This window comes from Haemaphysalis longicornis, unplaced genomic scaffold (assembly GCF_048455015.1).
Source record: "Haemaphysalis longicornis isolate Haplotype H1 unplaced genomic scaffold, Haemaphysalis longicornis Haplotype H1 scaffold_6, whole genome shotgun sequence".
NCBI classification, from domain to species: Eukaryota; Metazoa; Arthropoda; class Arachnida; order Ixodida; family Ixodidae; genus Haemaphysalis; species Haemaphysalis longicornis.
This window is the reverse complement of record NW_027526407.1, coordinates 52,501,225-52,518,913: the sequence shown is the minus strand read 5'-3', so window position 1 is coordinate 52,518,913 and position 17,689 is coordinate 52,501,225. Positions and strand designations below refer to the sequence as shown.

General features: G+C 47.6%; 1 protein-coding gene across 2 annotated transcripts in view; it reads right to left on the bottom strand.

Annotated features, from left to right (window-relative positions):
* Positions 1-9,966: 9,966 nt before the first annotated feature.
* Positions 9,967-17,689, bottom strand: part of LOC144142667 (uncharacterized) — a 103,186-nt gene continuing 95,463 nt past the window's right edge. The window contains exons 5-6 of one of the 2 annotated variants that reach the window (XM_077674327.1): positions 16,355-16,717; positions 9,967-14,018 (exon numbers count right to left, since the gene is read on the bottom strand). In XM_077674327.1, the coding sequence (XP_077530453.1) occupies positions 13,870-14,018; positions 16,355-16,717 (512 nt within the window). In that variant the 3' untranslated portion in view covers positions 9,967-13,869. The remainder of the gene's footprint in view (positions 14,019-16,354; positions 16,718-17,689) is intronic. The other variant, XM_077674328.1, reaches the window with a different exon arrangement.

The window sequence follows — 17,689 nt, the reverse complement described above, 5'->3', positions numbered from 1 at the left end:
CACTGTAAACTACACAATTACGCTTGTAGCGTAAAAAAATCGCTCCGTTTGGTTATCCCCTTACTCTTTAATGCGGCGGCCATTTTCCTGCCGGACAGCAGCAACAACTACAACAGCGACGAGCTTTGGCAGAATTTGGCACTGGAGGCTTTCACCTGAATAAATAAATGATTCCGAAGTTATCCTCGGTGGCGATATTCGGGTCATGTAACGTGTACAGCTATGGCGTCCACACCGTTCTTTTTTCTAAGGAGGGCGAGCAGAGGGATTATGTCAGAGGTAAAGGGGGAAGGCGGTAGCGGAGAGAGAGAGAGAGAGAGAGACAGAGAGAGAGGCAGAGCGAGACTGAAACAGAGAGTCAAAGAGAGAGAGAGAGAAAGATTACTTTATTTGATGCCCGAGCTGGGTCTGAAGGGTACAGTCTTGTGTGGTCTCCCTCCCTCAGCTGTCAGCAGAATTTTTTTATATACAACGGGCAAAATTTAACTAACCATATCTTGAACTGTGTGTGCCTAATTTTTAGACCATATTTTAGTTCCGTTTTGTACTTTTGTAAGTTTTCTTGAGTTGTAACGGTCACTTCGTGCGCCTGTGATGCATGCTTTGCATTGTGGCTTCTTACTCCTGTGAGGGTCTTATACAAACACATTTAGAAGCAAGCTATGTGACTTTGAGAAAAACCCAAACGCGGATCCATCTGTTTGAGAAAGGGGCTTCGGCTTCTTCATGGGAAACCATAGTTCACCACAGACACGCAGAGCTTGATAAACTCGCTAAATCATCTGTTCATAGCCTAGCATGAAGACGACTTCAGTGCCCGCTGTCGCCCGGTGCCGACTTCAGTGCCGCAACGTCCCCTTCCTAACCCGCAGGTCGTCGGAGTATTTTCTCTGCTCAGTGTACCTTCTAACCTGTGCAATACAACCTACCCCTTTATAGCTCCCGTGACTAGAATAAATTACGTTTTTTTTTCTCTGAAGTATAAGGAACAAATGAAATTATATCAGGGGCGAACATAGCAAAAACGGTGGGGACCCAGATTACAGCCGAAACGTGTTGAGGGAGGCACCATTTACCGACGGATTTCATAGAATCCTGTTCTCGTCCCGACTGAAGCAAGTTCTGTAGTCTCAATAATGCAAGAGTAATCTGAGTTTTGAGAGTAATCTGAGTGTTGAATCTGAGAGTATTCTGAGTAATATGAGAGAAATCTGAAAAAAGCGTGCTATGTAGACGTCCCAGCTTATGTGCATCAGTGAAGCGTGCCACAATTTCTGAGCATACCAACCCTTACGAAAATGTCATATATGGCCATATATAAAAATTGCCATATATGGCCACGTCAGGAATTGGGCATATGTGGCCATATATGGGTTTGTCATATAGGGACATACATGGCCTTATATGCCCAATTCCTGACGTGGCCATATATGGGTGAGGTCATATATGGATGTGTGCCATATATGGACTTATATGCCCAATTCCTGATGTGGCCATATATGGGTGAGGCCATACATAGGAAAGCCATATATGGTGGCCTAATATTATATATGGGTATATATGGATTGAGCTTATGCTCAGCAACCACCCTCCATCACATTAACACTTCCGAAATGCTGCCTGGTGGGGTCATAACGTCGCCGGATGCCACGGGAGGCTGAATTAGATAGGTTCAACCATGCTAGGTGAGGCTCCCTGGTTCACAAAACAGCCTGTCCTCACCAGACGAGGATGTGGCAACCCTGGTTGAGTGCATTTGCTAAAAACCTCCTAATGTTAATACAGTAGACTCGCGATAATTCAAACTCTGATAATTCGTACTTCCGGTTAATTCAAACAAATTTCAAATTTTTGGTTTGCCCGCTATCCTGTCAATTTATTTAAAAGCCGCGTATTGAAATCCCGTCACTCCGTCAATTCCTACTTTTTCCGTGTCCATACCAGAAAATATCTACTGCTTTCCCGCAACTGTTTCAAAATTTGCGTGCTTATATCATAAGAGTGGAAAAATGAAAAAGAACTCCCTCAAGCCTTCAAGGAAAAGGGCGTTGCTAGTAAACAAACGTTTGAAAGGAAGAACAAGTACGGCAGACAGTGGCGTTTCTGAACTTTCTAGGCTTATTTAGCGTTTTCACTATGCTAATTATAAACGACAACAACGAACAGGCCTCAAAAAACGTCTAAACATACACTTGTCGAAACGATCGAAACCATGCTGGCCACTGTCCCAAAAACAAAAAGAAAAACTCACAATCCCGCATTCGTGTGTCACGTGTGAGCAAAAACAGAAAAATAAAAACGACACGGTGGTTACGAGAGTGACGCGCAGGGCATTCGGCTTGTGAACCTCATGTCTTTGCTTTCTGTTTATTTTGTGCAGTTATGGTTTAAAACACTTCGAAATTGTTAAAAAAATGAGATGAAAATCAATGGCTAATCATAATGTGTGCTGTCACCTTGCCCAGGGTCATATATATGAGAACTTCTGATAATTCCGAAATTCAGATAATTCAAACAAAATCCTGAAGTCCCTTCGAGTGTGAATTACCGCGAGTCGACTGCACAATCGCACTATCGGCCTTCGGGTACTCGATAGCCGTGGCTGGATATCTTTGAGAGACGCTTTGGTACTGCAGTGGACACAACAAGGCCTATGATGATGTTATTACATTATCATCAGTAATTACAGTTGTAATTACAGATTAACGGCAAGTAGATTTGACAGTAGCAAATTTTGACTGGAACTTTTTTCTTGCTTCTACTCCTCCTAGCGATCTTTATGATTGCTTTGTTTCCCAGCTAACTACGATCCTGGAAGCTACAAAAAGAGCAGTGATTTTAAAGCAGAGAAGATTGATTGTCCTTGGATCAATCCTTCGGTGCTTGCAGCAATAGCAGAAAGAGAATGGGCCTGGGCCCGTTGCAGACGCTCACCCGAAAATGACCATTTAAGAGCCCAATTTAAAACAGCTCGTAACAAAGCAAGTGCAGTGCTTGGCTCTGAAAAAAAGAAAATATTTTCAAGGCGTGCTTAGCGGTTCCCGAAATAGACCGGCCAAAACATGGTCTACTATTAATCGATTACGGGGCAAAACAGCTAAACATGCCTCTGATATGACTGCCCAAAATTTTGGCGCGGCGTCACTTGCCCTCGCAAATGAGTTTAACTGTTCTTTTCCTCTGCTGGTCAAGCCATAAGAAGTAATCTGAAGATTCAATGCATTAGTTCTGTCAAGGATTCTGCGTTTCTTCCCCCTTTTACCGAGAATGGCTTAAGGTGTATCTTATTAGGATTTCACCAGAGGAAATCGCCAGGTTTGGATGTTGTATCCGTTGAATTACTTTGTAAGCATTTTAGTGAACTTAAATGTGCAATTCTTGCCATCATCAATAATAATATTGCAAACCAAATTGTGCCACAATGTTTAAAAAGTTCTCTCATTAAACCTATTTACAAAAAAGTCGTAAAAAACTGTGTAGAAAGCTATCGAGGTACATCTAGTTTGCCAACAATTGCCCTCGTCCTAGAAAAACATTTCGTTTTTACAAGGACTTAATTTATCAAAACACACGAGATACTTTCACCTAACCAATATGGTTTCACTGCTGGTTGGGATACACAAAAAGCATTGGATGACCTTTCGCGTGTACGTAATAATGCCGTTGATCACAATGAATTTGCCTGTTCAGTGTTTCTTGATGTGTCAAAAGCATTTGATTCTGTAAACCACGATGTAATGCTTGAAAAACTGCACCAATATGGTTTCAGTGGGCCTTTTTTGTCGCTATTAGAAAAGTACATTCGTAACCGCCGACAGAATGTCGTATTAGGTAAAATTACAAGCTCCCCACAAGTATTGCAGTCTGGTGTTCCGCAAGGGTCCATCTTGGCACCATTGCTTTTTAACTTATGATATTATGATATGCTAATGACATTTTTAACTGTGTACTTCATTCCCGGGTATTTCAGTACGCGGATGGCACTCTGCTTGTTTCTAGGCGTAGCGCCTTTGATCTTGCCATTGGGAATCTGCAATATGATTGCGAACAAATAATGAAATAGTTTACAGCAACGAAATTCGAATCAACACTAAAAATCTCAGTTTGTTTGCTTTCATAATCATATAATGCCAATATCGAACGTTACATCAATTTTTTTGCATGTTTCTGATTCTTCGAACTGTAAATGCACACCCATTTTACCTGTGGACTCTGTTAAATACTTGGGTATATTTTTTTATTCTAACATGTTTTGGAACACGCATCTGGCCTTTACATGTTATCAGCTGAGAGAAACTGCCTGTTTGATGAACGGGCTCAAATCACTTTGTTCCTTAACAGTACGTAAGCAAATTGCTTTCTCCTACGCCTATTCCACATTAAGGTACGGAATTTGTTGTTTTTATTTTTGCTCTGATTTCTGGAAAAATAAGGTGGATGCTATTTTACGTTCGATACTAAAACACGTTTTGTATGGTACCCCAGATTTTCATAATATTGATGTCTTCAATGTTTTTTTGCGCATGCCCGATTTTGCCTTATTGTTCAAACAAACGATTGTACTTAAGTATATTTGGTCTCTGCAATTTTGCCAGCGGTACACTCCTGTGTGGGATTTACGCCCTCGCGATCGCTTTCTTGTACCAGGAACTAGAACTCGACTTGGTGAACATGTTCGAGACTACTATGTCCCGATGATCCTCATTTCTTTGCCAAAGGACTTCTTTTCTATAAATAGTCGAAGGAAAATTAAAGACAGTCTGAGAGAACTTCACCTTCGCTTTTAACAGTGCTTTTTTTCGTCTAAATTATTTTCTTATAACTTTTGTCTGTTTGTTGGATATCTTTAGTGTTTTGCTGCATGAAAGTGAGAATTATCTGTTGGTGTATGGTTCACGACGTGTTGCTCGCTGCCGGGAACTGCCCTTCAAGCCCTTGTGGCTTTGGCAGACCCACATATGTATCCTGTTTTATGGAATCAATAAACACCATTATTATTATGATGATGATGAATATGGGTGTGATCGAACACTAAAGCCTGTGAAAAGTTGAGAGCGCCGGCTGTACACATGCCGGAAACGTTAACATGAAGCTGTATTTGGAGAATACAGGCAAGATTCAATGTTCTCTTGATTTCCTGAATTGACTTAGTTCGAGGTGTTATTTCGGAATGTTTAGGTTCTCATTTGTTGGAACACACGAAAATACAGCTGCTGAAGTTTACGAAGAATGGAGGTCCCGCAATGTAAGTGGCCAACAAAGAAGTCCCGGGACAGGCGTGCCTGGCTTTTTCTAAGAAAAGCTACACATCTATGTCGCATCAGCTTTCCGCCGGTAACCTTGCTACAACTGCAGAACCAGAAAATGACGGGTTGAACAGCGCACGTGCCTCCCGCCACTTGACCGGAATGGGTAGGCTCGTTCTCACGCCGACTGGAGCGCCTGCATAGTATTCTGATCGCCCGAGAGATGGCGCCACACATGTGGATGGAGCGTTATGTGGGAAACTATCCCTTGCTCGAAGAGGCAGGGGATTCGGGTGTATGGCGGTTTGACGAGAGGAATCTCTTTTACAGATTTGTCCACGAAGTGTAGTGGACAAGACCAGGAATAAAGGTTATTCTTTTCTTCGCCATTCGTTACGCAGCGTTAAGGGCCTGCCGCATTGTCTTCTTTGCATGAACAAGTTCCGGCACTCTTCGATTCGGGGCCAACAGATGACCTCAATTTTCATCTTCATTCTGTAGTGATAAACAAGTGCGGTGCGATCGAAATGGTGGCAAAAGTGGCTTCTTCAAAGAAAACGGCTTTTTACTTTTTTTATATGATCAGCGTGTTCTTACTTAAGGACGTCTTAGAGGCATCTCGTTTGGATGACGACAGTGGCCGACTCGATGCTGAAACTTCGGTTTATCCCGAAGCAAACTCTTCTGCTAGTTTTACCAGATTTCTTGTTCACTCATGCGTACAGCAATTTTTTTTTCCTTTCGGCTGTTTAGTTCGGCCGTCAAAGTATAACTGGTATATATAAACTAGAGTTGATCACTTCATCTTGGCAACTCCGATGATCGAGTCACAATAGTCCGTGAGCAACCATTCTTAAGTGAAACAGCGCTACCAATAGAACCCCGGCCGTATCCGCGTTTATTTCCTCTCCCTTGTCCCAGCAGTTTTCTGCAGAGCGAACTCTCGGAATTACAAAATATTATGCTGTTTTGAAAATTATCCGTTAACGAGCAGCCCGTCTAACCTTTCGTCACCATTATCAACGAATGGCACATTTCTACTCTTTTTCTCTTGTTAACAGGCCCGTTTCGTGCTGTGTGTTAGCTCTTAACACCTGTTCCCCTTTATGTGTTCCTCTTACGACATTCCAAAAGTGGCGGTTCTCTGCTTCCGTCTTACAGGTATGGTGCCTAGAATATACTGGCACTATATTACAGGGCTCGTTCGTTATCCCGCCCCCCGATGTCTAATCCTTGAGCTGCAGAGAAAGTTTCACTTGAGAGTCGACTAGACTTGTACCTGTGCTACATGCAGAATTTCAAATAACAGAGTGCTGCTTACGTACACGTGCGCCTAACACGTGCGCCATTCGATAGAGCATTATTTCGAAAGTTTTCTGAACGCCTTCGAAACGGGCTTGCAGCCGAAATATAAGCCAGTTACGAAGCCGGAAAGGACGGGGTAAAAGAAAACGAATGAGTTCGTCTTCTCCGCCTTCACACTAACTCCTGAGCTCACCTTCGCACGCGTTGCCCGTAGGTTATACTTACCTTAAATTCCATTTCCTGAACCGCGCAGGCATCACATTCTAGTCGAACATCTCAAGGAACCGGTATCATACAGTAGCTGAAGCTACCAGCAGAGCTGTAGTAAAGTCACCCACCACTTTGGATGACCTACTTTCACCACCCAATTTTGCCGCATATTTTAATGTGAAAGCGTTAAGTGCTCATTGAGCAGAAAAGTCACCATACGGTGTTCGTAGCAGCGGAATGGTTCCTAAACTGGCCGATATTTGCTGGAGAATAAAGGTGTAGTAATTCCGTTGAAAAAAAAATGCGAAAACTTGGCACTTGGTGGTATTTGAAGCCGGGGCATCTAGACTGCAAGTCGCGGCATCCACAGCGCCGCTTCGGCTCCGTGACTGTAGGTAGCTAAAGGTGGTTCTAATAAATGCCTAACGGCTTCATGTTGAGGAAACGTCGTCTATGGGTACACGCAGCCTAATTCACGATGAATTTGATGTTGATTGGAACACAATAGACTCAACCTTAAGGTAACATTGGGGCTGAATATAGGTTGCTGTCGAAGCTTATTGCTGTCAAAGTTTATTGTAATTCTTACCTCTGTTAGTAACTTATCGGGGGTCCCAGTACCGTCACTGACTTCGGGACCCTCATCTGTAGTGTTTTTACTTACGTATTTTTCAAACGCACTTCAATGAACTTCTTTGACTATAAAATCATAATCTCTGGAGGGTGTTAGCCTTTGGTGGTGGCCGCTGTCGTCAGGAGCTTACTGATTTTAAACTGCGACGTCAACATTCCGAACCAAAATGGTCCAATAATGTCTAAGTGGGTTTTGTCAGTGGCGGTGCAGCAGCTGTCGGAAAATGTTTCGGAAATTCCCCTTCAACTGCGGCCAATTGACATTGAGAGCTGCCGTCAGAGGTTCATGGCCAATTCCCCAATTCGCATGTGGCTGTGGCGTCAACATAGCTACACCCGGAGGGGAGCCGAGAGGCGTTCGAAAGCATTGAGAACTAATAAGACCTCCTCAGGTGTCCTCGGAGTCTTTGCTTCTGTATGCAAGCATGTAGGTCTCCTGGCAAAAGAAAAAAGAAAATACACGAACACTGTTTCCTTACATTATTCCTTTTTTTTTAAATACAATTAATATTGTTTGCGTAAACTTACGGGGTGATTCTAAGCTCTTTCCCATCACATTAAAGACTGTTAAGCCACAAGCAACTACCACTCACTTCAGCAGGTATGTATGCATGTACAGTCGGGAGAAAAAGTTTGTATTCCACGTCCGCCAGAATAAAGGTACTAAGCGTGTTGCTAAGTTACTACTAAAAATCTAAGTGTGCTGCGTCGTGGGGCCTGAAATAAACAGGTACCCAATTAAAATGTGCAGTTAACTGAGTGCGCAGTTAAGGACCCCGCAGTCACGTAATGGCGATGCAATGGCCTATAGATTGCTGCTCGAGTGGAATCCAGACTTTTGCTCCCGACTGTAGGTACTATCAGCATAGACGCAGGCGGGGCCAGTTCTTACAGGGCCAGTTATCTTCTAGTAGGGTAAAGATGGGCCTGGTAGTTACAAGTAGTGCACACACTATAGTGCAAACAGTCTTGTGCAAATAGTATAGTATAGTATACTATAGTTTAGTATAGTGCAAATAGACTTGCTTTTTAGGGGCGAAGCCCCTTGGAGGCTGGGGCTGACGGCGTCTCGTGTCGTCGTCGTAACCGTCGTCTCGTGTAGTCATGGCCCTAAAACACCGGGACCTTCGTTTGCTCTTCGCGCTAGAACGTAACGCGTACTAGAAAAACACCGGGACACTCGTTCACGCCTCGCGCTGGAACGCTTCCTAACACGAGCTAAAAAAAAATTCCCCCGCATTTCCCCGAAGGGGAGTATGAGGAAGTGCGAAGCACGGGGTGATGCTATTAGTCGGAGTTTGTTGAAGTTCGGTGGCATTTTTCCCGTTAGTTACATTAACACCCCCTCGTGATCACGTTCGGCTTTCGAGAGGAGGAGCGCACCGCACCGCAGCTGCGACGCGCCGACCGGAGTGAAGGGAGAGGAGGCGCAGTCACGTGAGAGAATGCAGAACTAGCGGGCTTGTAGTATCACGTGTACACCACGCAGTTATCAAACCGCTATAACACCGCTGAGTCGCCAACGCACGCCGCTGACGACGTAGTTTGAATGCGTTAAAGATATAAGGCGCGTTACTAACACTGATATCAACGTCGCGTCCGTGGCTTAGTCGGTAGAGCGTCGCGCTGCGGCCGCGAAGTCCGCAGATCGAAACCTGGCGCCGGATGCTGTTTTTTTTATATAGTGTAGTGGCCTGGCTGGCGCGCCGAGAGAGGGTGTTGCGAGCTGGAGAGTAGTAAAGGGGTTTTAGGAGAGTAGGCGAGGGGGGAGAGGAGGCGCTATGCGAGCGCGACGATTCAGGCTCGCTTAAGAAGTGCATTCGCACTTATTCCTGGCCAATCTCCCACGTGGGTATGTGCCATGTCAGCGGCCAGGCAGCGCGCGCCCATCTCCCCCCGTTGCTAAGGAAGACGAGGAGCGCGCGCACCCGCAGCTGTTGCTATGCGGACGGCGGAAGGTTCGGGGTCGCTTATAAAGTGCATTCGCACTTAAAACATCGGTACACTCGTTTACGCCTCGCGCTAGACAGTTTCGTGCTTCAAAGACACGATACTTTTACAGCAAGGCTGTATACCTCTACCCTCCAAAGGTGTCATCTCCGTTGGCAAGAACGCCAAGGCGCCAAGGATACTACACTGCATGCTTCGCCTCTCCCCAGGTTTCACGTTAGTGGAGATGGCCCAGGATTTTTTTCCCCTGAATCCAGCTTCAGAGAAACCATAGAGTTTCATACTGATATATACTAGAGGGAAATCTGCCGCTGCAGTCGCGGGCGGCCGTGGGGGGCGCCATTGCCGCTAGCGACGTTCCTCGCCTACTTGGCTTAGCTAGCCATATGGCTTTTTTTGTCTCGAAGCCAAAATCAACCAAAAAGGGTAACATTTTTTTTATTCATCGTGCTTGAAGCTTCTACATAATCACTGACAAATTCATCTTTTTGGAGGTTCAATTTTATAATAACAAAGCAATTTTGATGAACCTTCTACAGTAAGTGTCAGTTTTTCGAAGCCAGAGCCAACTTTCCAGCCTGTTCATGAGCCATGCCAAGGACAAGTGGAACGTGCGTTCCCGGTACATGACGGAACGCTCGCTGTAGCGCGGGCTCCCCTAGACAGTGGCGCCAGATTTCCCTCTAGTGTATATTACTATGAAACTCTATGAGAGAAACCACTGCGTCGGGCATTTGAAGGACGGTGGTGCCGCGAAGGAAGAGACAAGGAGACGTTTGGTTTTGTTCATACGGTTCCCTTCACAGTTTTCCCCGTGCCCCTTCCCAGACACAAAGACGCACAACAACACCGAGGGAAATCGTGGCCGCGCACACGCCACTGCGCCGGCCGGGTCCATCAGAGTTCACTGTGAGCATCAATTCGCGGTGCGGGACGCGCAGGAGCACAACCTTCTCCTCCTCCACTTCCCGGGGTCCTCGCGGTCACGTGGTCGTCATCACCTTCGTGGAGTCCACTCATCACGACGCCACCGGGCACAATTACCGAAACAAAGTCCACCGAAAAGGTCTTGTCACCACTACAGTGCACAATCGTTGCGCGCAGTCGGGATCCCTTGATGGCCACTCGATCGCATGAGGCGAGATCATACTTGTCCTTGTATCCATTGACATATATATATATATATATATATATATATTTACTGTATGTGCCTTGATCCGAATATTGAAATTAGTAATGGGGTAATTCTTTGCTGCACGTGATCCAATAATAATCATTCAGGCCTATAGCGAATAATTACCTGACAACCAATGCATTAGGTAATATGCAAATTTTTGCTTTTTAAAACTTGGCAATTCATAAGATTCCTGTAGGTTCAAAGGTTATTCACGCCCTTTGAGAACTAAGCATAAAAATAGCAGAAACGTGTCAATGTAACCCTGAATGATTGTTAATTACTTCATACTTGAGAGTTGAAGAATCCAACATTTCTCAATTCCCTTCCTGTGGACTTTTCCTTTTTTTCCCTGGACCAGACATCGTGTGTGTGTGTGAATGTGTGTTAACTTGTAAATATGCCCCTCTATCCCCTGTGTTCCGTAAATATGTCACCTCAATCCTCTGTCTCTCCTCTCTATGAATATCTCACCCCTGCCCCAACTCCCACACCAGCAGGCGTTCCGGTGTCCACCCCTAGGTGTGACAATTTACGCCTGCTGGTGGTCTTTCCTTTCCTTTTCCTTGACAACAAATTCATTCATTCATTCCTGTTTCAAATGTATAAATGCACCAGTGTGTTACTCGGGCCATTTTTCGTTGGCGTCGTCCGCGTAAACTGCGCCCTGCGCAATGCGTCACCCACGCTCTTTTACGTAATACGTTATCGTCAGTTAACAGTCAGATGATTGCACTTACGTAAAGAATCAAGCTTGTAAACTTGAGACTAGGGCTGTGCCGACGAACTTTCGGCCACTGCAAATGTTGTTCCGTCGGTGGGGCCACTACTGAGCAGTCACCTTGGAAGCTTAAAAATAAGCCTAGAGTGCCTCCCTGAACAATAGGGAGCGATGACAAGCCTGCTATTTGGTACGGCGAAGTTCGGCCCTAGAAACAGACGGTTTCCCTTTAGGGACTTGTAGGGGTCCTTGAGTAACCTTCTAGAAGCCTCTTAGGAACCTTCTGGTGGCCTTTTAGGAACCTTCTGGGAGCCTCTTAGGGACCTCCTTCTGGGAGCCTTTTACTGACCTTCCATGAGCATTTTAGGGACCTCCTAGGGGGCTTTTATGTACCTTTTAGGTCCCTTTTAGTGACCTTCGAAAACCTTTTAGGTACCATCTGGGTGCCTTTAGTGACGTTTTAGAAGCCTTTCAGAGACCTTCTAGAAGCCTCCGCTATTGGCACGTTCCCCATTGCGGTCCCAAAGCTGTTCCCAAATACAGCACGGACGAGGGCCTCAATGCATTGTGGAAACCTATAAAACTGACTGCTCTTCACAAATCTGCTCACGTTTTCGGATCAAGTGATACTCGCAGGGCGGGTATGTACCAGTGGCGTGGTGGTCGGGAAGAACTGCAGATCCAAACGAGCTCTGTCTCATTCCTTAACTTTAACGAGAGTTCAACTAGACTCCATTTGAAATGACGACATGAGCACTTGTGGAGTTGGGCCTCTCAAGGATCAGTCTACGAGGTCTTCGATTGGAACTGGAGACGCAAAGAGCTTTGTATCGCAGTTTATGTCTTGAAAGAGTGGGCATGCGTTACAGGCAGTGTTGCGCCTGCGAGGTGCTACCCTGTCGACTGCGCCAATAACACCGTTGCTTGGGGTATCCTGGATTAGACGGCAACTTCACAGACACGAACAGAAGGTTGGCTGGAAACGTCGACGCCGCCTTCCCATGGAAGCGCGTAGGTGACATTGCAGTGACAAGTTTGCGACCAACTTTCAACCTGACAAGACGACGTGCGGAGTGATTTGGGAAAACAAACAAAGCGAACTTTTCCGCCGTGTTTAGCCCTGTTTTGGCGACTCCGTACAAACCCGTGCCAATACATCTAGCTGTCTTTTTTATTGGTGTCATGAGCTGGACACTCTGGGGGTCAAACAAGCTTTGGAGTGAAGCTAGCAGATAATACAAGACACCCGCCTTAACGGGATTCCGCTGCCGAGTAAAGCATCAAGGCCGACAGAAGTCAGAGGAAGCTCAGTTGTGTGAAGAAGAAGAAGAAGAGCCACGACGGACTTTACAGGTCCAGCCGGAAGCCCACACCACCTCGCGCAACCTGTCTTTCTTTTCACTGTTTCCGTGCATTCGTTGCCACGCTCCCCGCTTTCTCTCCTCCGTTGCATCGTCCGAGCGCGCGATGGTGGTCACGATCCATCAGCGCTTGCCGCTTCACCGGGCACAAAAAGAGCGCTTCTCGCTAATTAAAAGACCCGCGTTGTCTTCCAGACCGCGACAATGGCGGGGATGGCGACGACAAAGCGAACGCTGCGAGCGCCCCACGTTACCGCCCCGGAGCGTCCGGGGAGAGGGGCGCAGCTAATGGCGCGAGCCGCCCGACTGACTTCCCCCGGGACGTCCTGCGCGTGGTGTGGCAGACGGAAGCACCCAAAGGATCGACGCCGCGTGCAGTTCCAACTCCCAGCCGCCCTCTAGCCAAGACCATTTTATCCGGCATCTGATCCTGATCCTACACGAGCACTGTAAACGGCGCAGCAGCACGAAAGGGCGCTGAACGCCTTGCAGCGAGAATTTTTGACAGATATGCTCCCCAAGATCGCCTGCGTGTATCTTTGAATTTGATCAGGGCTGAGCGGAATCAGGAGCGAAACTTGTGTTCTTGAGAGGCAAGCTTAAAACAAGACGATGTGGAAAGAAACAAGGAGCGATATAGGGGCACCCACCAGCACTTATTGGTTATAAGGAGAAACGCATCGTTCTGTAAAGTACTTCGCCGTACACAAACCCCACTGGAGAGCAGTCGCCCAGCAGGGGATGGAGTGAGGAAACCAGGGCGGAGTAACACACAAAAAGAAACGCACGAGGGAGATCGGCTGCTGCCGCGTCGTCGCCACTGCTTCGGCCAAGTGAAGCGCGACCGTCGTCGGATGGACTCGCTGGCCGCGCCGAGATCGTCCGTCATCGTTAGGCCTAACGCGATTTGGGCGCGCCTCGGATGGACTGCGCCACAGCGAGCCGGTTTCGGCGGCGGCGAGCGGGCAAGCGGCGAGAGTGCAGTGCGTGCGGCTGGCCACACGGCCCGCTCTTGTGGCGACGCCTAATCCAATCAGCGGCGGCCACCAGGCGCGGCGGACGATGGGCGAGCAGAGAAAGACCGGTCCCCGGGGATGGGGAGACGACACCGAGCTCCGCGGAGGCCGTGTCGGTCGGTCGGTCGGGTCGGCTGTGGCGACGCGGGCGCTAATTCAATTGGCGCCTGACTCATGGCAGCGGCGGCGGCGGCGCCGGGGCCAGGTGCGAAGAGGGGCCTCCCCAGGGGACGACGAGACAGGTGCGACCGCGTCACGCGAACAGGGCGTCGATGGAGTGCTGAAGCCGGGCGCTGTGCTCGCGCGCGCGGAGCCGGAGCGCTGCGATGCTATGGGTCCGGAGGTCCTGGCTTACCGCCGGTGACGGATCAGCCCCGCCGGGAACGCCGCTCGCAGTTGACCCTGCGAGGAATGCGGGAAACGGTGTCGTATGTCACTGTGACGACGTGCTGCATTTGTCGAGTCGTTAAAAGTCCGTATTGGAAAAGTAACCCCAAATAATTACTTTAAATTTAATTAAATACTCAAACTACCTTTGGCTGCTTTGTTTACTGCGTGTACTCTATAGCTGGTACAGTGTGTCTTTATTGTACAGCATTTTCGCGGTTATGAAATCGATACGGATTGTTCACCATGCCGGGCTCTCGCGAGGATCAGCGCATTGAAGGGTTGCTTTTAAAGCATGCTCCACCGCAAGAAGACTTATAATGTGGTGATGCATTCAAAAGGGTATTAGCCAGATCGAGGGAAATTACTACAGCTTTAGCTGGTGCTGTCATTGTTGTTGTTGATGATAAAAATGATGCTTATGGGGATTATGATGACAATTTGTCGTCGTCGTCGTTGGTGTTTATATTCATTACGATGATGATAGTGATGATGATGGATCGATGCTTGTCTTAAAAGAATGCTAAGAGCCGTACGTTAGTGCGATGATGCTGGGGAAACAGTTTCCGGCTAGCGAAATAGTTTCAGTATTGGCTGATAGTTAAAATGATAACTTGTGGTAAATATAACATTCTGTGATAATTTATGCCGAAAGACGCAAAACTTAAGCTCAAAGCGATCATTCAGCGGTACTTGCGTCATGTGTACCCTTTTCTTATTGTTTTCCGCTCTGCGTCTGAATTGTTCGACAGCTTTTAGTGCGCGAAGTGAACCCGCCCAAAAACAGCATTATTATCAAATGTATTTACAGGTTTGTAAGCTCGTCCTGTGGTCCTCTTAGGCGTATTAGAAGAAATCTGTTATCTCTAGTCATATCTTTTTTTCTAGTTGTCGCACTTCTCGACTCTCCCTTTCACCGTATATGGCCCTGTCCTAATCTTTCTACACGAATGCCCAATGCGTGTTTATATCTTTTTTGCAGGCAGCTGTATAATATCTCAGTGCAGAAGTAGGGCCTATTGAACGCCCAATAAAACTCCTCAACGTGAACTTACGACATGCTTAGCTGTGAATGACATTTCAATTACATAAATCCTCTGGGCCCGCCAGAGAGGACGAACCGCCATTCACTGTGAAGCAAGCCACGCCACCAAAAGTTGGATACGCTCGATATAATACATTTAAACCCGTACGTAACCAAGTTGACACAAAGTTCTCAATTTTTTGTTACATCCTAGTTTTCGTAACATGCACATTTTGAGTTGAGGCTCGCGGGAATGAAGCAGAAACGAAGCCAATATGCTAGACATCAGTGCAGGTGAACTCAGCATTCGTGGATTTATTTCAAGACGAAAAACTGCGTGAGTTGCACCTCCTGCTTTCGCACGAGCTTAGGCACTACACGGCGCTCCAAAAAGCAAGGTCACTTACCCCCCCCCCCGTGTAACAAGCGTAACTAAAGAATCACTTTTGCCTTTTGACAGTTTCCGACGCTTTAACGCTTTTCCAGAACCAAAGTTATGCTGAAAGGGTGCTTTTTTTGCGGAATTGATACTCTTTACTGCACTCAAAACTGTTCAGAGAGGGCTGGGATACTGTACCGGGCTGGGAAATTCTTCGTTGTCGCCGGCAGATGCAGCATTTGAAATTGTGCGCTTGTCTTGAAACGACACAGCGTTTGATTTTTTTTTAGCAGAACGTATCACCAACGAACCGGTACCACAGATAGAAGTGAGACGCGTGACTACACGCGTAAAGGACGGCCTAGCATCTCAGAATTGTAATCTCAAACCCAAACCGCACTGACACGTAGAAACGCACGGTAGTTTTTGGTACGGGCGAAAACAAATGTGAAGTGTAGTTACTCTTGCTACCTGGTGTCGTTTGACGCTGCACAAGCGAAACCAGAAGTGGATGCTACGTTACCTTCGTTTTCAAGCCCTCCTAAGTGGGAAGGAACCCACCGGAAGCGAACGCAAAGTTCGTTTTCATTAAGCAGACGTAGGGAGCGTTGTTAAGTTCTGTATACGGGGAATTCAAGCTACAAAAGCTGTAGAGCTGACTGGGAATTCGTTAGAATAACCGCACGCCGCACCCCAATCGATTTGATCTCTTTCAAGGCCCCCTCAACCCCTGTATACAGTAATTTCGTGGGATATAGGTAATATACAGGACCCGTACAGCGCAAGGGGGTGGTGTGTTTGGCAGGAGAGCGGTCATATAGGAGCTATGTATGAGATATATATTATACAGGACCTGATACAGGAGAGCTCTATACAGGACCCATATAGGAGCGGCGGTCTCCTGCAATAGGTCACATTGGTGGTACAGACACCCAAACAGGGTCTCACCTGCAGGTGACAGCGCTGATGGCGGAACCGAGCTCGGAGGGCTCGGCCGCGTCGTGGCGTTCGTCGTCATCGGAAGAGGCGACGAAGGGGCTGACGAAGGTGGCGTCGACGAGGCCAGGGGACTCGACGGCGGAGCCTCGAGCCTGCCGCCGCCACCGCTGCTGCTGCTAACGGCCCCGTCACCGCCACCAGCGGCGTTGTTGACGCCTCCCGAAGAGGATGGTGTCAGCGCTTGGGTGGGCGGGGGTGGTGTCGAGGGGGCTCCGCCGCTGTCGCTGCAGCAGTCGCTGGTGCCCTTGAGCTTCTCGGCCGCCTCGAGAGACTTGCGGTGCATGCCTGCGGCGACAACGCGGCAGCAAGAGGCTGGGCCCCATAAGCGCCGCTGCAGGACACACGCACGCGCACGCGCACACGCGATGCTTACGTAAATGCCAACACCGTGCCCTTTCCCAATGCCAAATCCGAATCTTTAGTTTTGTCTGAGCGGCCTCTAAGACGGGGCGTTATCGGCGTTCCTCCCTACCTTCCCCTTCCTCATAACAGCTTCGGGCCCCCTTCAATTTTACGGCGTTTTCGGCGCCGAAGCTACACATGGGCTTTGAGGCACGCCCTACTGGAGGGTTACGATTTAATTTAGATCCCCTGCTGTGGTTGTTAACAGGGACCGAAATCTCAACACGCAGGCGGTTTTTTTTTTGTTTTTGTTTTTGTTTTTTTTTTGTACCCAAAAGAAAAAATGACTGCCGGGACAGGGATCGAACCCACGGCCTGGCGCTCAGCAACACAACGCCTTAACGACTGGGCCGTCCCTGCGGGTGCCACTTCCCCAGTGCCAGATTATGCTGTGATTGCAATGCTGCAAGATGGTGGCGTTTCGACGCAATTGATGGGGGCATACAACGCACAATGCTCCGGTATTTTGTTTCAATGGCGTTGGGGAGGATCATTTCCCAAACACTGCACTTCAATAAGCGTCATACGTTAACAAGCTTCGTGTTCCCGCGAGCTTGTAGCCACGAACTAACACGCACACACCCAGTCCTGCAGGTACACTGCAGCGTTTCCCGAGCTTCAGAGAATGGGCTCGTAGCGGAATGTATACGCGGCCACGGCGAGTCTTAAGAAAAACACACTTCTTGGCGGCTCTCACTCGTATTATTCAACAGAGGGAATGGAAAAATTGCGCTAGTGTTTCTTCTACGACGTAAAGGCGTCTGCGAACCCATACATTTAATTAATCCAAGTCGGGGTCGGCAACGTGTGGCCCGCGGCCCAGTATTCTGTGACCCCAGGCACGACGTCAGAACTCACCCCCGTCCCCCGCCCCTTGTCACT